Below are 19,977 nucleotides of genomic sequence, written 5' to 3'. Positions count from 1 at the left end.
TGAGGGACGATTACAAATGGTGCACAAGTGTTCCAACCCACATCATGACCAGTATTTGTTATCTCTTTTCTCTATGATATCTGTAAGGTATGAAATTATATCTCATTGTGGTTTGGGTTTGTATTTCTCTTATGAATAGGGATAATGAGGGGCGCCTGGGTGGCTCAGTGGGTTAAGCCTCTGCCTTTGGCTCAGGTCATGATCCTGGGATCGAGCCCTGCATCGGGCTCTGATCAGTGGGGAGCCTTCTTCCCCCTCTCTATCTGCCTGCTTCTCTGTCTATTTGTGATCTCTCTCTCAAATAAATAAATCTTTTTAAAAATAAATAGGTATATTGAGCACCTTTTCATATATCTGGTGGCAATTCGTATATCTTTTTTATTTTTTTTTAGGTAAGCTCCACACCCAGCATGGAGCCTCACATGGGACTTGAACTCACAACCCTGAGATCAAGACCTAAGGTGAGATCAAGAGTCAGATGCTTAACTGACTGAGCCACCCAGGTGTCCTGGTATGTCTTTTTTTGAATAATGTCTATTCATGTCCTCTGTCCAATTTATTTTGAAAGATTTTATTTATTTATTTGACAGACAGAGATCACAAGTAGGCAGAGAGGCAGGCAGAGAGAGAGGGAGAGGCAGGCTCCCCGCTGAACAGAGAGCCCGACGCAGGGCTCCATCCCAGGACTCCGGGACCACAACCCAAGCCAAAGGCAGAGGCTTAACCCACTGAGCCACCCAGGCACCCCCTCTGTCCAATTTTTAATCTGGTGGGTATTTTTTTGATTTGGGTGTTTTGGGTTTTTTGCAGGTTTTTTTACTATTGAGTTGTGAGAGAGGCTGAATGACATTCCCTGGTGAGTTGTGTGTGTGTGTGTGTGTGTGTGTATCACATTTTCTTTATCCATTCACTGAATTATAAAGCAAAAATGTACAAGTGGGAACACATCACTGAAAAATTTCTCCACTACAAATGAATAATCAACAAAATGAAAAGCAACCTTCAAAATGGGAGAAAATATGTGCAAACCGCTTATCTGATAAACAGTTAATATCCAAATTATTTCCCCCACTTCAGGATCCGTGATCGTGCATTATATTTAGTTGTAATGTCTTTTGTCTTCTTTAACCTGGAATAGACTCTCAGCTTTTGTCTCTCTTGACCTTGATATTTTCAATAGCAGAGAATAATTATTTTGGAAATTGTTCAGACTTCAATTTGGAGTTGCTTGATGTTATCTTATGCATTTCTTCCAGCACAATTTTTAACCCTTTGGAAAGCAAAGCCTTTTTCTTTTTTTTTTTTTTTTAAGGTTTTATTTATTGGGGCGCCTGGGTGGCTCAGTGGGTTAAGCCGCTGCCTTCAGCTCAGGTCATGATCTCAGGGTCCTGGGATCGAGTCCCACATCGGGCTCTCTGCTCAGCAGGGAGCCTGCTTCCCTTCCTCTCTCTCTGCCTGCCTCTCCGTCTATTTGTGATTTCTCTCTGTCAAATAAATAAATAAAATCTTTAAAAAAAAGATTTTATTTATTTATTTGACAGAGAGAGATGACAAGTAGGCAGAGAGTTAGGCAGAGAGAGAAGAGGAAGCAGGCTCCCTGCTGAGCAGAGAGCCCGATGGGGGGCTCGATGCAGGGCTCCATCCCAGGACACTGAGATCATGACCTGAGCCAAAGGCAGCGGCTTAATCCACTGAGCCACCCAGGCACCCCAAGCAAAGCCTTTTTCAATACACACTTAACATGGCATCGTACCAAAGTCTAACTTTTGTCTTCCATAAACTCTGCAGAAGTGAGCTTTGGAGAAATTCCTTGCAATTTCCAGTGTCTGTTGTCTCAGTTTCATGAGGCCAGATAGTCAAACCTTTACATACAGAATTACTAAATGCCACATGACAGGGTACCTGCGTGGCAAACTTGGTTGAGATTCTTACTTTTGGTTTTGAGTCCTGGTCTCAGGGTCAGGCTCTGTGCTCAACATGGAGTCTGCTTCAGCTTCTTTGCTCATTCTTTTTCTCTCTCTCTCTCCCAAATAAATAAATAAAATCTTAAAAAAAAAAAAAAAAAGACTCCCTCCCGCTCCCACTGAGCACTCTCTCCCTCTCTCTCTAATAAATAAATCTTTTTTAAAAAGACATAAGAGTACATCTTAGATCATCTGCAGCTAATATTTTTGCCCTGTAATCTGCCTACAGACTTGGCTCACCTTGGGAAAAAAAAAAAAAAAAATCCGGGTGCCTGGATGGCTCAGTAGTTAAGTGTCTGCCTTCTGCTCAGGTCCTGATCCCAGGGTCCTGGGATCACTTTCCGCATAAGGCTCCCTGCTCAGTGGGGAGTCTGCTTCTTCCTCTCCCTCTGCCCCTTCCCCCTGCTTGTGCTCATATTCTCTCTCTCTCTTTCTCTCTCAAATAAATAAATGAGGTCTTTAAAATATATTTTATTTATTTCATCAGCCTTCTGTAGTTTTCACCGTACAGCCTTGGTACATGTGTTGTCAGATTTATACTTAAGAATTTTGTTTTTTTCAGTGACTAAAGTATTATTGTGTTTTTAATTTTGATTACCTAAAATATATAGGAAAACAACAACAGAAAAAGACATTTGTATGTTCAGTGACCTTACTGAATTCATTTATTAGGAGGACATTTTTTGTTCTTGTTGTAGATTCCGTGGGAATCAGTTAAGTTTTGTCACCTGTAAGATGGGCATGAGCACCGTTCCCTGGCACATAGGTTTGTGACGCTCTTAGCACAGAGCTGACGCAGAATTCGATACAATAAATAATAAGGTTCTTGTTGTTGTTGTTGTTATTATTATTATTATTAACAGTATAGTGTAAGGTTCTTCATTTTATCCCACCTCTTAAGGCTCTGCCTCTAGCAAGGTGAACAGAAAAAAACCCCATTCCTCTCCCATTCACCTTGCCCTTCCTTCCCTAAGCCACCTCCCTCCTACTAGCCCCGCCCCATCATTAACCCCGCCCCCATCCTTAGCCCTACCCCACCCTCCCTCTACATTGCTCTTCCCCCAGCCCTGCCCTAGCACAGCCCTCCTTCAGCGGGGCTGGAAGCTCATGGTGTAACTTCGTGGGATGGTAGCAAAGCCCACGTGTTTGGGGGACACGTCGATGTCTTGGGGCAGCTGCGGGGACTTGAAGCGGAAGTTCTGCAAGATGTTGGTGAGGAAGAGAAAGAGCTCCATTCTAGCCAGGCCTTCTCCAAAACAGTAGCGCTTTCCTGAAGACACAGAAGAAGAGGGCTGGAGGTGAGACCTGCTCTCACTGCCCCTTGCCCCACTACCCTCCCCCATATGCTTTCTCCCAGGAATGAGGGGCTGGAAGAGCCTGGCCTGAGAGACTTTCAGAGACCTCTCTAATCCTCTCTGAGCATCAGTTTCCCTTGTGCATGGGATGGGGGTGAGCTAGCTGTAGCAAGGGGAAGTTTAGACGCCCCTCCCTCAGGGTGCACACTCAGATCTGGCTGCTGGCTCTCACCTCCAACTGAGGAACCTAAAGAATTTAAATGACGGTGGACAAATCTCTGACTCACTAAGGGCTTTGATTTCCCCCATCCCTGAGACAGGTGTGATCATCCTTATCCTTTTGCTGAAGCTCAAGTAGTTATAGGGGTTGCAGCTGAGGTCGATCACGGGAAGGACTTCCAAGCTGGAGAAAGACATCAGGCTGCTCCTTAGAGAGGGGAGCTGAGGAGAAGACAGCCCTGTTGGTGGGAGCGGTGGCTTAGCAGCAGACAGTGGTCTCTTACCAATGGAGAAGGGCACAAAAGCATCACTCTTCTTAAACTGCCCATTCTCATCCAGGAAGTGCTCTGGGTGGAAGTCTCGGGGCTTGGAGAAGAACTTGGGGTCCCTGAGCACGGAGCCCAGCATGGGGAACACTTCGGTGCCCTGGGGAGGAGGAGAGGGGGTATTTGATAAGGCAGAGTGGGGGCACAGTGTGCTGAAAATGCATGGAGGTTGGAGGGACGATTGGGGTGTCCTAGGTGATGAGGAAGGGGAGGCGTGGGAGTGTGGGTCCATGGAGGGAAGAGCTTTGGGAGACAGGAGATTGTTGTGTCGGAGACAGGAAGCTATGCAGACATGGGGCTTATGTCTTGTGTGAAGGGAAGTTTGAAGGACACAGGTTCTGTGTCTCTTAGGACAGAACGTGTGGGGGATGTGCAGTTCATGTCTCCCACGGTGGGGGTGGAGAGGACATGGGGGTTCGTGCTTCCAGAGACAGGAGGTTTTAAAGACACTGGGTTTGTGCCTCTTAGGCGGGATGTTTGGGAGACATGAGACTCGTGTCCTTGAGGGAGGAGGTCTAGAAATGAAGTCATGTCTTTTGAGAGAGGACTTCTGGGGACATGGGGTTCATAATTAATCCCTGTGGCAAGAGCTCTGGGAGAGCTACTGGAGTCAAGAAGCTCTGAGTGGGAAGGTTGAAGGGACATGGTGGTTGAGGAAGTGTTTGAGTGAGGCAGTGGGACAGCGGCTGGGAAGCTTCTAAGGGGGATGGGATGCTGGGCCCCAGGGAGCAGGTTGGAGGTCCCCATAGCAGGGACAGGAAAGTACCTTGGGGAGGAAGAACTCTCGAAACTTGGTGTCCTTGGTGACTCTGCGGGCCAGGCCCATGGGGATCATGTCTCCAAATCTTTGGATCTCGTGGATCACCGCCTCTGTGTAGGGCATCTTGGCCCTGTCCTCAAACTTGGGCTGACGGTTCTTGCCAATCACCCGGTCAATCTCCTCATGGAGTTTGGCTGTGGGAGGAGGGGGAATGTGTTAAGGTATCTGGGGGTCTCGCGAAGGACAGTAATCCAAATATGTACATCCATGTGTGACATGGGCATAGACCATTCAAGACAGACGTTGGCCATAAACATTGTTGAGGACAGTGTCTTATTCACCCGGTCTCAACCTGTATGTGGTCTCACATACATTTGGCTCAGCACGGGAGCTATTTGCCCATCAGTTCACACAATTTTGGTATTTCACAGCCAGTGAAACCCAATTAACAGTCAGCAGAATATTGCCTAGCATCTGGATGGCAGGGTATGGGTGAGGTTCCAGGCATCTGGGAAGGGTGGGGACATTGCAGTGGGCTCAGAGGAAGTGGGGTGTGGCCACCAGGCCAGGGCCCCGTCCCCGCAGCCTTACCCTCCACGTGTGGATGTTTCATGAGCAGCAGGAAGCCATATCGCAGGGTTGTGCTGACCGTCTCAGTGCCCGCAAAGAAGAGGTTCAGGGTGGTCAGCACCAGGTTCTTCAAGTAGAACTCCGTGTTGGGGTTGTTCTGCTCCTGCAGGGAGAGGGCTTCAGGCCAGGCCCCCTCCCCTCAGCCCTCAGAGCCCTGCCTGGGTCTCTCCATCTGGGCGCACCTCTCTTAGGTCCAGACCAGGGGTGGGAAGAGAGAGCCTAGTTCTGCCAGGGCTTTGTTTAGGCGTCTGGCTCTGGCCAAATGCCCTTCCCACACTCTCTCCCTGGCTACCTCCCTGCCCTTTACACATCAGGCCTGGTGTCACTGTTTTAAGGGAGGACCCTTTAGAAGGAAAAGGACACTGACGATGAGTGCACGGTGTGGAAGCGTTGTCTTATGGTGCACACGCAGGTCCTGCCCGTGGCAAGCGCTGGTAGACGGAGCAGCCCGGGTATCACACGTGAGATTGTGAGGCTGTCACGATGGGGGTGATCTGAAGGGGCCCCTGGTCTCCCCATCCCAGCTGGTTTCCCTCTGCCTGACTCTGGGACTGCCGCACTGGCCACTGGGCTGTACCTCCCGCATGCGGATGAGGAAGGAGTCGATGAAGTCCCTCGGGGAGTTGGGGTCCAGGGTGCGTTGGTTCTGTTCCACCTTCTTGGCTATGAAATCCTCCAGACCCTGAAGCTCCTTAAATGCCTGCTGCTGTGGCCCTGGCAGGTGTTTCATCACTGAATAAAACATCTCATAGAGCTGAGGACAGGAGAGAAGAATGGCCGGGAAGTATAGATGTTCTCAGGCAGGTCCTGTTGGGAGCGGGACCATTCTCGGGGTAAGGAAGGAAGTGGGTTAAAGGCAGCTGTCCAGGTGTTTAGGACTCATATGGGGCTTGATGGGAGGAGATAGGTAAGTTTCAAGTGAGTTAGGCTTGAGGGCCCCTGTCCTAGAATGTAGGTGAGATGGACTGGGCTGTGTATCTGGGTTTCAGGTGTTCTGATGAGGCTGGATTGGAAAACACATGTAGGTGTTCAGATACTCTGATGCGGTTGAATTGGGAGACTCCTGTTCAGGGGTTGACTTGTTTTCTTCTACATAGGTGTTGAGGTATTCAGTTGGGGCGGGTGGGCAAGTGTTGAAGTGGGGGAAAATAGCTGATCCTGTTTTAGATGTTCACAGAGGTGATGGGGGCACTTCTGTAAGGGAGTCAGCTGGGTTGGGGGACATTCTTTGGGTGTTTGGGGAAACATCCATCCAGGTGTTTACATGTGGAGGGTCTTCTTGGTTGGGGCACCTGTCCAGATGTTCAGGTATTCCATGGGGCTCTGTAGGGACACTTATCTAGGTACCCAGTAGGCTGGTTTGGGACACCTAATGATTTTGGTGGGCTGTATTTTATAGCACCTGGGGCTCCTGTATTTAGGAAGTGGGCTGAGGTGGTCACTTGTTCAGGTGTTAAGATACAAAGAGGTGGACTGTCTTCCTAGGGACCAGTAGGTCAGTTGGGATGAAACCCATGTCCAGGCAGTATGGCTGAGCAGATTACATGTATCTTCCCTGCAGGCTCTGTCTGTTGTTTGTTTGGTCTGGTTTTTATTTTTTGGATGGGGGGAGCATCTGTGGAGATATCCAGGTGTCCTTGGAAAGTGGGTATTCTGATGTAAGTGTTCCACTGTCCATGAGTGGTTTTGATGGAGAGGAGGAGGATGGTGGTTCAGGGCACCTGTTTCCACATGGGAAAGCAATTTGTGGGTGGTGGTAGGGGTGCTTTAGAGCGAGACTGGGACGGGTTACCTGCCCTGTAGATGTAGCTGTGAACTGGAAGCTTCCCAGCATCATACGCAGCAGGGACAGGAACTCTTTGTCCTCATAGTCAAAGCGGTCCCCAAAGACAATGGAGCTGATGACATTGGACACTGTTCGGCTCAGGAAGAAGGTGGGATCAATGAAGGCACCTGGGGAATGAGTAGGGTTGGGGAGAGACAGGGATTTGGGGGAGCGTCAACTGGGCTGTCTCATGCCAGCTTGAGGATTGGAGGACGGCACTGGAGTGAGGACCCAGATGTCCGACACAAGACCCAGAGCCTGGAACCCTGATGTCTTCCCCCAAGCCAGTCCCCTTCCTAGAGGAGAAAGCCCTCTTCGAGCTGGTGTATCCCTCCTTCTTGCTCACTCCCAGCCCCGCTCACCCTGTGTGCCCCGGAGGGTCTCTGCTCACTCCCAGCCCCACTCACCCTGTGTGCCCCGGAGGGTCTCTATGAGGAAGCCTGCCTCCTCCTGGATGCGCTCCTCAATGCCCCGCTTGCCCACTCCGAAGTCCCGCAGCGTGGTGATGGAGAAGCGCCTGAGCTGCTTGGCGCGCTCCCCGTTGCTGAATGCCACACCTGGGGAGGGATCATAGGGTGTGGTGAGGCGGGGAGGGGCGGGGATAGAGGTGGACAGAGCAGACCGGATGGCCGGAGGAGGAGGATGGATTGGGGGCGGAGAGATAGGGAGAAATGACAACTCAGGGTCAGAGAAACACTGAAAGAGATAGAGATCGGGTTGTAAGAAAAGAATCGGAAGGAGAGAGGCAAGTTAGATGCCCACAGAGATGGAGAGATGGAGACACATAAACAGAGAGGGAGGGAAGGAGGGGAGGAGGAGTTTGATCTCTGTGGAGATCTGGGAAGTGGCAATAAAAAACATGACGGATCCTAAGGCGGAGCTGGAGAAAGAGGAAAATATGGAGCAAGAACAGAGAAGGTCTGGAGAGAACAGAAACAAGGTGAGATTCTCACACAGAGTAGAAAGAGGCAGACAGAGGGAGACAGAAGCTTGGGGAAGTCAGAAGCAGAGTAGTTAGAGGCAAGGATACGGGTACGGAGGACCGGGGATCCAAGATGGAAGAAGAGGCATCCATGGGAGAGAATGGGGAGATGGGGCAAAAAGCAGGGGGAACAGGGTCTCAGACACCCTGAGCCAAGCTACAGAAGGCAAAGGAGAGGCCACAATAACCAGGGACAGGGACAGAGGAGAACAGGGGTAGAAGTCAGCCACAGGCTCGGGTGGGTGAGTCAGGAGAAGAGCAGTGGGGAAACTGAGGCGATCAGGTGTGCCTGGCCACGAGCCCTCACCCAGAGCTCCTCACCATAGCCTTTGAAGAGCCAGTCGAAGGTGGCCTGCTCGCCTCGCCCGCTGAACTCCTCAGCCTGGTCTACCAGAGCCTCCTTCACCGCCTCGTGTCCACACAGCACCACGATGCGCCGGGGTCCCAGGTGGACCGTGAACACCGGGCCATAGCGCTCACTGATCTGATGGAGGTGGGGGCTTAGAGGCTGCAGCCCCCCCTGGGAGCCGGCCTGTGCCCAGCCCTCACCTACTGCATGCCTTGCCCCCAGGTTCTGATACTCAAGGGGCTGGACATCCCAAGATCTGCTGTTTCTTGTCTGGGACCCAGCAACCCAACCTGTAGATTTCCACTCTCTGAAGACTCTGGTCCAACCTTGCCCAGCCCCTGCCATTCAGTCCCAGCTCAACCAGGCCAGCGCCCAGCCCGAACCCCACTGCACCCATCCCGTGTCCTGACACCTTCATGAGAGAGTTGTACATCTGCTCTGTGTTCAGCTGCAGGTAGTTCCCGATGAAGGGCAACGGGGTCGGTCCCGGAGGGAGCTTCCCCCAGAGCTTCCTCTGCCTCCAGACAGACATCAAGACCATGATGGTGAGGCAGGCCAGCAAAGCCACGAGGAGCAGCCCTGAGGCCAGCATGGTGACCCTGGGAGAGACGGTCAGATGGTGCTGGCTGGGGTGGTTTGCCTTTATATGACCTGAGAGAAAGGCGGAGTTTGGGACTCATTATATAATTGTACCATTTCACTCCCCAGATAACCCTCCCCCCCAACCCTGGGCTTACTGCTGAGCTTGGCACACAGCCAGTGAGGCAGGAGGCGGGGACCCCAGGAGGATTAATGAGGAGTAGGGCCCCAGGACAAAGAGTGTTGGCCCTCGGGAGGGACCACCCCAGGGCTGCAGAACTGATTGAAGCAGTAGACAAATTCCAGAACTGAAGAGTTTAGAATTCTTATACATGGAGCACCCCCGTGCTTTGGATTTTCGGACTCAGAGTGAGAAGGGACCCTAGCATTGCAAATTTTGAGGTCTCTAGAAAAACGTACCCAGAGATCTGGGTTTAAGAGTGTTGGAATGCGGAGCACCAGGGTAGCTCAGTTGGTTAAGCATCTGCCTCTTGGTTTAACTCAGGTCATGATCTCAGGGGTTGTGAGATAAGCCCAGTGTGAGGCTCGGGGCTGGGCTGGGTGGTGAACCTCCTTAAGATTCTCTCTCTCCCTCTGCCCTCTGGCCCCTCCTTCTCTCCACCCCTCCCCTCACTGCCAGGCAATCCCTCATTCTCTCTCTCAAAAAAAAAAAAAAAAAAGGTCTTGGAAGAGGAAATCCCAGGGAGTGGACTTGGGGGTCCTGGGGTGAGGGAGGACCCCTAGCTGTGATGCGGGGTTCCCAGAAGAAGTATGCGGAACTCCAGCAGGATCAAAGGGTCAGCACCTCCCCCAGGCTTTGACCTACCTTTGCTTTGGGCAAAGGTATCCCAGAATCCCCACGGGGACCTGAAAGCAAGGTCAGGATCGGTGTCACTGCCCCTTCTGTGGTTGGGAAAGGGGTAGAAGTCCAGAGCCACATTTAAGGGGAACCTTTCTTAGGAAAGAAGGGTAACTTGTGGTCTCCATGCCAGAGGCCCTGGGCAGGACTTGGAAACAGTAAGGACATCCACCCATATGGTGCCAAGAAGTCCCGACTGTCTCAAGGGCTGTAACTAACAGAGAGCCTCGCCAGTCCTACCCAGACCCCTGGGGGAGCTCACTAGCTTCACCATTTCCATTGTCGCTGTTGGTAGAAGTGCTACCATCGGTCCCCGTCTGGTGTGTGAGAGTACCAAGGACAGAGAACAGGGGGGTAGGGGCTCCTGTGTCTCCTGCTCTGCATGCTTGTGCCCCCGTTCTGGGGCTGGGTTTCCCACCAGTGGGAAGGGGGCACTCGAGAAGAGGAGGCAGAGTGTGAGGGCTTGGGAGGTCCCTTTGGGGTGATTCCAGGCTCGGCAGGGCTGCTGGCAGCACCCAGAGGGAGTGACGGCAGGGAGAGGTTTGGGGAGACTCCTGAGTTGGGGAGAGCCAGACCCTGGAGGCTGACAGTGAGAGAGAGGAAAGATGGTGGCCCTGCTGTCCTTCCCCCAGTCACCTTCTTCCTTAACAGTGAGGTGCTAGGCTTTGGTGAGCCCTAACTGAAGAGCCAGTGTGTGAATGTGACCCCACAGAACCCCTCTAGCAGAGGGCTCTCTCACAGCAACCTCCTTTCGCTGTTCAGAAGAGCAGGTCTCCCACAGCCACTTGCTCGAGGTCACACAGGTAGTGGGTAGGAAGCTGGGACTTGAACCCTGTCTTCTCCTGCCTCCACTGACTAGCCTAGACCATCTTAAGGGCCAAGTGGAGTCCAAGTTTAGCAAGGAGTGGTGTGAGATTGACATTGGCGTTGAACACAGAGATTTGCTAGCAACTTCTGCCATTGGCATCGGTTCACTCCTGCTAGACACTGGAATTGAAAGCAAGTGGACCCTGAACTTGATGCCAGGAGAACACTCACAGAGCCACTTCTGGCTGCAGGAGGATCTGAGAGCAGGCCCCGGTGGCCACTGGGGCTGGCGCCGTGTGGCTCAGAGGTTGGTCCCAGCTGGCTCTGACATGAACATCATGTGGGAGCTGGACTGGCCTCCCGTGGGCCTGATCAGGGCCCCGATGGGAAAGAGGCAGCACCTGATGATTGGAAACCTGCCTCCACCCACTCAGATGCCAGCTCTGACTTAGGACGAGTGCAGGTGGGAGAGGATAGCACTCTCAGGATGGGCATGTTGCTCCAAGAGCTTTGAGTTACTAGACCTCTAAGCTGGATTCCTATAGGGAGGGAACGAAGAGCAGAAGAGCAGAACTTTTTGCAAAACAGAGATAGGAAAGTTTGTTGGTCTTAAAGGGAACAGAGGAGGGAAAGATTAGCACAGGCTTGGTGGCTTTCAATCCCTTTAATCCCAAACACCAGCCTACACCTGGGCTGGTGACAAGCCTGTCCATGCCCCGCCCCCCCTCCACTTCCCCTTGGTCTTCCTTGGCAAGGAGGGAGGTAGAATTTCGAGAGTTTGTTTGTCAGTGAAGTTGGCACGAACCAGGGCACGGAGTGTTCAGACAGGCTGTCATGAGCTGGGGAGGAGTAGGGCCTATGGCCGACAGAAGTACTTGGTAACAGAGGTCAAGTGTGCCTGATTTTGTTGGTAACTCTGTAAACTGGAGCTAGGCCAGCATCTGTCATCACATTCCTTCTCCCCCAGAGGCAGGAGTATGCCAGGCCAGCGTGCAAACAGCATGGGTGGGCATCAGTTTCCAGGGTGAGTTAGGACAGCGCCCAGGAAAATCTCTTTCCTTCCCTGGGACTCAGTTTCCCTTTCTGGACAATGGAGTAGCAGTGAAGCACTCAGTGAAGGCATGGATGAAAGATCTTACTATTGCTTCGTTGTTGGGGGACCTTGAACAGGTCACCTCACCTCTCTGGGCCTCCTGGGGCCAAGGACAGGATGTACCTCTTAGCTTATTATGGGAGGAGTCATCGATTAATGGGTTTGAAGTACATGGCCATTAAGTGCCAAAAATGAGTAGCTGTTCCCATTACTCTGTGGGATGATGAGTAAGGGATTCAGTAAGGGATTCTCTAAACCCCCTTCCAGATTTTACATTCTCTGGTCTAAAGCTCCAAATATTTTTCTTTGGGAAAGGAGGAAGGGAGAGAAAGCCTGTGGGAACGTGCCTGCCCTTCCTTCTATTTTTTTTTTTTTAAGGATTTTATTTATTTGACAGAGATCACAAGTAGGCAGAGAGGCAGACAGAGAGAGAGGGGGAAGCAGGCTCCCTGCTGAGCAGAGAACCCGATGTGGGGCTTGATCCCAGGACCCTGAGATCCCAGGACCCTGAGATCATGACCTGAACAGAAGGCAGAGGCTTAACACACTGAGCCACCCAGACACCCCACCTGCCCTTCCTTCTTTGGTACAGCTGAGCCTTCCCCCCTGGAGTTGAGAATGGAACATGGAGCTTGGAGGCAGGCTTCTGGAGGGTCAGTGGAGTAGGCAGTAAGTGGGGAAGGTGGATCAGGGATAGACCCGCAGGCTGTCTGCCCCCACTCAAAGCACTTTGCCCATCGGCTGTGTCTCCCCTTGCATCTGACTGTCTTATTCTTTATTCTTTGTCTTCCCTGCAAGTCCGCCTGCCCTCCCGCCCTCTTGTGTGCTTCTGGGTCTTTCTGTTCCTGACAGTGTGTAAAGCGGGTTCTCCTAGATGCCTCTGTTGTGTATCTTCTTATTTATACATCTGTCTACCTGTGTCATTCCGGGCACGTGCTTGGGACCTCTGCACATCTGAGCGCGTGTATGTGTCTGCGTGTCCATGTGGATATATGGATTTATGACACTCCCGTCTGTGGAGTGTTTGTGCGTAAGCGGGTCTCCATACCTATTTGTGTCTAGACATGTCCTTCTGTGTGTGCGCGCAGGCCAGTGTGCCCGAATGCATGGCCATGTCTGTGTGTGTGGGCAACCGAGTACATGGTTTGGAGTACACCTATGGGAGGACGTCTGCGTGAGTGTCCGTGTGTCCGCCCTGACGTCTGACGGTGTCCACACGTGTCTGTTTGCAGGTCCTGCTAGGGCTGTGTGGATGGACGTTTTGTGTGTGTGTGCTGGTGTCATGTGTAGGCACGTGGGCCACGCTGTGTACACGTGGCTGCAATCTGCTGGTGCCTGTCTGTGTGTGCTCAGAGGCAGCCCTCGCCCAGCTCCACTTCCAGTCTTAAAAACACGAGTAATTCCCTATTGTCAGGGTGTTGTGTCCCTGGGCGTTCAAGGGTCACACCAGGCAGAAAAGGGCTGCATGGGACAGGTGTCCTGAGAGAGCATTCTGAGGTGGGTCAGCTCCTATCGGATCAAGGTGAACGTCCATTCCGAGAATTCCCTCCCACAGTGCCCCCAGCCTCCTAAGCCACTCAGCACATTTAAGACAGTCATCCTCCCAGGGCTGTCACCCCGCCACTCTGTTCCAGCCTTGTTGAGGGATGCTGAGGACACAGGGGTGACCCTGAGCCCTGCCCTCCTGAAGCCAGCACAGGGCTGGGGTGAGAAGGCGCTTGCAGAGGGCTGGACTGGGGGAGCGGGGAGGGAGGCGCAGGTGTCTGTAGGGGCCCAGAAAGAGCCCCTGCTTCACGCTTGTCAGTTCACGCTGAGCCACTAGAGGGCCACGTAGGGGGTTTTCCAAGGCAGGATGGGGACAGTGGGGAGGGGAAATTCTGGGCAGAGGAATCTGAGTGCCAAGACAGGGGAGCATGGTCAGGTATCTTTAGGGTGGAAGGATCTGGGCCATGTGCACTGATGAGGCTGAAGCCATCAGCAGGAGTCAGACCTGCTGGACCTTGTGCGACTGGGCGGGGAGTGTGGACTCTGTCCTAGGATGATGGGGAGCCCCAGAGGGTCTTAGGCAGGGGAACAAGCCGGGCTGATTTGTGTTTCGGAGAGCTTGTTGAGATTTATGGAGAAGAGGAGACTACAGGTCCAGAGCCACGGAAGTGGCTTCCATAGGCTCCAGGGGACAGAGGACGGGACCATGAGCAGAGAGAGGAGGCATGGGTTGGAGAAAGGGACAGAAGGAAGAACCAGTTCTTACCTGGTTATGTGCTGGCTGTGTGGGGTAAGGTGAGGGAGGGTCCCAGTGTGGGGTAGATGGCGGTGTCATTTATCGGTTGGGGACACAGATCAGAAGCAGGTTTGAGGAAGGAGATAATGAGTTCCATTTTGGACACTTTGGGAACTGGGCACAGTCCCTGCTTCTAGGGATTTCTCCGACCAGTGGGACAGCAGACCCAGATCAACTAAAGTCCTCAAGGACCTCACGAGTGCTCATTAGTAATTATGTGTCGTAGTACTAGTACTTGGGGCTGAGGGCTGGAAGGGCTTCCTAGAGTCAGTGTTGTTGGAGCTGGGTCTTGCAGGAGGAGTTCACAGGTGGGGGAGGAGCGGAGGGCAGGGCAGAGAGAGCCTCACAGGCCAGGCCCCTGCTCCCTGTGCCAACCTCATCAATCAGCTTGCTGTCCTCCACCTCCTCGCCTGACCTGAAACTCTCCACAAACCTGGCGCATGCCCGCAAGTGTGGTGGAAATCTATGACCTCTCCCAAATGAGAATGTTTGTTTTGTTTTGTTTTTTAGTTGATGTGAAGGGGCAGCTGGCTGGCTCCGTCAGGAGAGCATGCAACTCCTGATCTTGGGGTTGTGAGTTCAAGCTCCATGTTGAGTGTGGAGCTTAAAGCAATAAGTACGTAAATTTAAAAAAAAAAATCAAGGAATACTTAATTTAAAATTACCATTTTTAATGCAAACAGCTCATGGCATTTAGTACATTCCCAGAGTTGAGAAACCAACCACCTGTAACTAATTCCAAATCCTTCCCAGGTGAGAATCTTAGGTAAGCCTTCTTGGTTCAAATTTAAACGCTAGCCCTGCTGACAATGGTAGCATTCAGTGAGCTCATGATGTTACTGTGTGAAGTTTTTACAGGCATGATCTTGCTAAAATCCTCACAGCAAGCCAGTGAGGTCGGGTTGACCGTCCCCAGTTGCAGACGAGTGAAGCAAGGCCCAAGGAGCAGGGAGTGAGTTGTTTTGGGCTCCACAGCTGAGCAGGGTGGGACCTGGGCATGGCCTGGTGTTGTTGACTCTAGATTTCATGCTCTTAACCACCATGCTGGGTGGCCAAGTCCTCCCTTCTCTTTATGAGACATCAGAAAACTGTTCCTGATAATCCTGTGGTTCTTGTAGGCCTAAAACAGAAGATTCCGATTGTATAAAGGAAATAAAAATAAAACAGTTCTCTCCATGGGAGGGATGTTTGACCTTCTGTTATGTTTGCATTCTTTGGAATATTAAACCAAAGACCCAAGCAGTGTCACCTCAGTGAAGCAGAGAGTAGAACAAGGGTTTTGGCCAGAGTGAAGTGTTTGGGTTGGGTTTCACGTGACAGCAAGGACCAGGGTGAGCGGCAGGAGGGGCAGGCCAAGGAGCAGAAGAAAGTCAAGCTTCTTTCTGTCTGGTTGTTGGGACAGCACATGCCCACCGGTGTGCCTTCTTGCAGGAGCAGGGCAGGTCTTAGTGGAAAGAGAGAGAGAACATTTGCCAGAAGACAAGGACGAGGAGAGAGACTCCAAAAGAAAGGGTTTTATGAGAGTTTGGAGAGTCATACTCTAGAAGTGCTCTGGGGACTCTCTGACTCTTAGTGGTTGAAAATCTTAAAAATAACAGCTATCAACTCAAAAATAAAATCTTTTAAAAAGGGGCGCCTGGGTGGCTCAGTGGGTTAAGCCGCTGCCTTTGGCTCAGGTCATGATCTCAGGGTCCTGGGATCGAGTCCCGCATCGGGCTCTCTGCTCAGCAGGGAGCCTGCTTCCTCCTCTCTCTCTCTGCCTGCCTCTCTGCCTACTTGTAATCTCTCTCTGTCAAATAAATAAATAAAATCTTAAAAAAAAAATCTTTTAAAAAGGAGGGCACCTGGGTGACTCATTAGGTTAGGCAGTCTGCCTTCAGATCAGGTCATGGTCTGCCTTCAGATCTGCCTTCAGATTGGGGTCGAGCCCTGTGTCCGGCTCCTTGCTCACCCAGTGTCTGCTGCCCCCTCTCCCCCCGCCCCTGCTCATGCTCTTTCTCTCTCTCGCTATCTCTCTCTCAAATAAATAAATACAATCCTTTTTTTTTTAAAGACCTTTCATACCTTGCTGTTGGGAATGTACATTCAAACAATCCCTTAGGAAACTGGCAGTTTACTAAAACGAAACACATTATTAATGAATGAGGCAATAGCACCGGGGTGTATTCTAGGAGTGTTGAGTGCACATGTCCCACAAAAACCTAAGTACTAGAATGTTCACAACAGCATTGGTCAAAACAGCGGAACACTGGAGACAACCCAAATGCCCAGTGGCTATAGAGTGGGTTAGTAAATAATAGCTATTGAATAATTATCACCGATGTGAAAAAACCCAAGCACTAAAAGAAAACATTCCCATGCTGTGATTCCATATATGTGAATTTCAAAACTGGGCAACACAAATTTGTAAAGGTCAGGACAGTCATTGCTTCGGGGTAAAAATGACTAGATGGGACACAGAAGAGTCTTCCAAAGTATCAGATACAAATGTAGAAATTCTTCAAGCCCATTCATTCAATATCCGTGCCCATTACTACATGGAATTTATAATTATCAAAGAAAAAAAAGGTAAAAAATTGAAAAGGAAATAGCAGGATATATACAAAAATGATAGTTTGCTTAAAGTAGCTTCCTGTGCCACCTGGGTGGCTCAGTCGTTCAGCAGCTGCTTTCAGCTCAGGTCATGATCTCTGCGTCCGAGCCCTGCATCAGGCTCCATGATCAGTGGGGAGCCTGCTTTTCCCTTCCCTCTACTGCTCCTCCTGCTAGTGGTCTCTTTTTCTCTCTCTGTCAAATAAATAAAATATTTTTAAGAAGTAAAATAATAATAATAATAATAAAGTAGCTTCTTTAGGGAGCACGTGGCTGGCTCCATCAGTAGAGTGTGCAACTCTGATCTCAGGATGGTAAGTTGGGCCCAGAACCTACTTCAAATAAATCAATAAAAATTTGGGGCGCCTAGGTGGTTCAGTGGGGTAAAGCCTCTGCCTTCAGTTAACGTCATGATCCCAGGGTCCTGGGATGGAGCCCCACATCAAGCTCTCTGCTTGGCAGGAAGCCTGCTTCCTCCTCTTTCTCTGCCTGCCTCTCTGCCTACTTGAGATCTCTATCTGTCAAATAAACAAATAAAATCTTTTAAAATTTTTTTTAAGAATTTAAAGTCATTTCCTTTGGCTGAGGGGAGTTAAAGGTAGGAGGGTAGGCTGGCACAAGCCAATTTCACTATCAATTTACAGCTTTTGCATTTGGAAGCAAGTGAGTGTATTACTTGTTCAGAGTAAGTTAACAAACCTGGGCAGAGGTTTTGTATCTTTCCAAATGAAGGAAGGAGAAATGATTGGGCCAGCAGCCCAAGAAAACCTGGGTTGGTTGGGGGGACAGTAGGGGGGCCCCTTAGTGGAGTTCACATAGTCACAAGCAATGGTCATAGGGTTCCGATCGTCTTTAGGTTCTGTTTGAAGGGCTTCACATTCAGTGACTCACTTAATCCTCTCAACAATCCTTTGAAGCAGATACAACTATTATATCCCTCTTACAGATAATTAAACAACCTCCCAGCTAACCCGAGTCATTTGCCCAAGAGAGAATAGAGAGCAAGAGGCAGACCTGGGATTTGAGCCCAGACAGCTTGATCTCAGAGCTATGCCCTTAACTACATTGTTAGGCCTTCTCTCTTGACAGGCAACATAAATATACAATCCCAAAAATGAGCTTCTAGGGTTATGGCTCTTCTGCTTCGTGTCACATGTTCAGAGGTGGTTCCAAAGTCCTGATGAGTGAAGATTAAGGCTCTTCTGCTTCTGTCTGGCACTCTGCCTGGACCAGTTCTTTTTCCATCAACATGGATGCAAGGTGACCTACTACAGGTCCTCCTGCCCTTAAAGAGTCCCGCTGGGGTCCTTGGAGTCTTTTTATGGCATCAGACTTAAACCAGACACATCCTGATCTATAAGAGGGGTTCTAAGAAAAATGAGCTTCAGGACACGTGGATGGCTCAGTCGGTTAAGCGTCTGTCTTCGGCTCAAGTCATGATCCTGGGGTCCTGGGATGGAGCGCTGTGTCAGTCTTGCTCAGCAGGGAGCCTGCTTCTCCCCCTGCTTGTGTGCACTTGCGCTCTCTCTCTCTCTCTGACAAATGAATAAAATCTTTTCTAAAAAGATAGAAAGAAAGAAAATGAGCTTCAAAAGGGGAAAGGTTAGAACGTCCTTGCAGATCCCTTGATCCCTGGGCAAATTTACCTCATCCTAACCCACAGACCAGCTCTCCACCGAAGAAGAGATCTGCAGAGACACATTTTTACCCCTTAGCAACATCCCTTCCTTTGAGAACTATGCCTATCCAATTGCACTGGAAACTTGCTCAAGTTCCTGTGTGGTCAGGGTTGGAGAACAGGGGGGTGGGATCATGGTGCAGGTGTGACTAATCACAGTCTTCCACTCCCTGCCACCACCAAGATTTCCTAAGAGATGGTCACCTGACCACTCAGATTTCTTCCTGAAACTTTTGCTTGAGCTTCTGGGAAAAGAGTTGCCCCTTCTCTAAAAACTAGAACCATAAATACAACATATTTAGTCAGCTTAGACTAAGTTAGACAACACCGATAATTCAACAAGGGTACAGCACTCACACAAAGTCATGCTTGGTGCTAATTAGCTATAGATTTCCTTCATGTCCTCTTTGTTCGCTGGACCAACTGAAGAGGGAGCATCTACCCCGGACAGGCCAGTACCATGTGAGGGAAGAAAAGTAGCAAAGCAATGAGATGATCCTTAACATTTACGCTTACCAACTCATTTTCACTCACAATTTACTCCCCAAAGCAAGTTAAGTGGGCAAACCTGAAGTAGAAGGGCGAGAAATAGAATTTGCCCATTGGGTAAGGGCCAGTAGGGAAGGAATATAATCTGACAAAGACAAGGTAGGCCCAAGACTGTATAAGACCATCCTACAAGTTCTTGGGGAAGCCCTAAAAGAGAACGAAGTCATACATAGATCAGTAGATTCAAAAGATTCAGTCATGGGAGCGCCCAGAAAACTCATCTCTCAGAGCACCTGAATCCAGACTCGGGGTGAGTTAACAAATCACCATTTTTGCTAAGGTTGGTCTGAAGGGAGTCTCTACCACTTGCAGCCAAAGAGTCCGGACCCAGGGCTTCTGGGGAGGTTTTTGTTTATCCCTGTCCTACACCTCTCCCGGAGATGAGGGATAATTCAACTCCAACTGAAATCTGTTCTAACATGAACAGGTATGACCACGAAGACACCTAGATACAAACAACTTCTCTTCCTCCCTAACGAGCCACGACTTGATACACAGAACCAGAGCTATGGAGTAAGAACCTGCAAATCACCAGCTCTTTAAACCTTAGCATCACTCATATCTAGAGACACCATCAGAAGTTCCCCTAGAATGGCAGATCTCTCTCTGAAGAAGTTGGTATTTCTTCACAACGCCCATCAAAAATCCTTCCCACCACTTCTTATGATGAAGGAGGTGGCTATCTTCAGCCTGATTCTGTAAACGCCGGGGCTTATTCCAAGAGAAGGACATGTGATTGGCTGATTAGTTGGCAGGCAGGAGAGGATGGATGGGAAGAGGGAGGAACAATTAATCCTATAATATCAGAGCTAACAGAGAAAGCAGTTGTGACCAGATTTCAGCAGAGGTGCTGGGCTGAATCATCTCAGAGACAGCTATGCCCCCTGCTCATCTTTGACCTAACTGTCACCGTGCCCAGCTCCAGAAAGTTGAACGGTGACTCCCCTTTTAGTGAAAATCTCAATTCACAACATTAGCTGGAAGGTTCAGAGCTACCTCAAGATGGGGGAGGAAGAAGTGCTGGCTTCTAGCCCAGGACTGGTCACCACACCCTATACTCTCCTAACTGCCACAGTTGGCCACTGTTTCCCCTTCTGTGAAATGGGGATGAACCTCTGCCTCCTCACTCAGATGTCTCGCTTTTAGGTCAAAATGGAAACCAGATGGTTAAGGGCTTGGAAAACTGCCC

The 19,977-nt window shown here is 50.3% G+C and overlaps 1 protein-coding gene and 1 long non-coding RNA gene across 3 annotated transcripts in view; both read right to left on the bottom strand.

Moving 5' to 3' along the window:
- Nucleotides 1–2,422: 2,422 nt before the first annotated feature.
- LOC101681178 (cytochrome P450 2A13) lies at nt 2,423–8,981 on the bottom strand. Its single transcript, XM_045076836.1, has 9 exons — nt 8,763–8,981; nt 8,323–8,485; nt 7,427–7,576; nt 6,987–7,147; nt 5,772–5,948; nt 5,156–5,297; nt 4,571–4,758; nt 3,763–3,904; nt 2,423–3,234 (listed from the first exon to the last, which is right to left on the bottom strand). The coding sequence occupies exons 1-9, from the start codon at nt 8,940–8,942 to the stop codon at nt 3,053–3,055; spliced, it is 1,485 nt and encodes a 494-aa protein (XP_044932771.1). The 5' UTR covers nt 8,943–8,981; the 3' UTR covers nt 2,423–3,052.
- Nucleotides 8,982–18,071: 9,090 nt separating this feature from the next.
- Nucleotides 18,072–19,977, bottom strand: part of LOC106004083 — a 19,515-nt gene continuing 17,609 nt past the window's right edge. The window contains exon 5 of one of the 2 annotated variants that reach the window (XR_001176934.2): nt 18,072–18,119. This is a non-coding gene — a long non-coding RNA (uncharacterized LOC106004083). The remainder of the gene's footprint in view (nt 18,120–19,977) is intronic. The other variant, XR_001176935.2, reaches the window with a different exon arrangement.

The sequence above is a fragment of the Mustela putorius genome, unplaced genomic scaffold (genome assembly GCF_011764305.1).
Source record: "Mustela putorius furo isolate JIRA1106 unplaced genomic scaffold, ASM1176430v1.1 tig00000196_pilon_pilon_pilon, whole genome shotgun sequence".
In the NCBI taxonomy this organism is placed as follows: domain Eukaryota; kingdom Metazoa; phylum Chordata; class Mammalia; order Carnivora; family Mustelidae; genus Mustela; species Mustela putorius.
The sequence above is the reverse complement of the archived record's forward strand: the minus strand, read 5'-3'. Positions and strand labels throughout refer to the sequence as shown.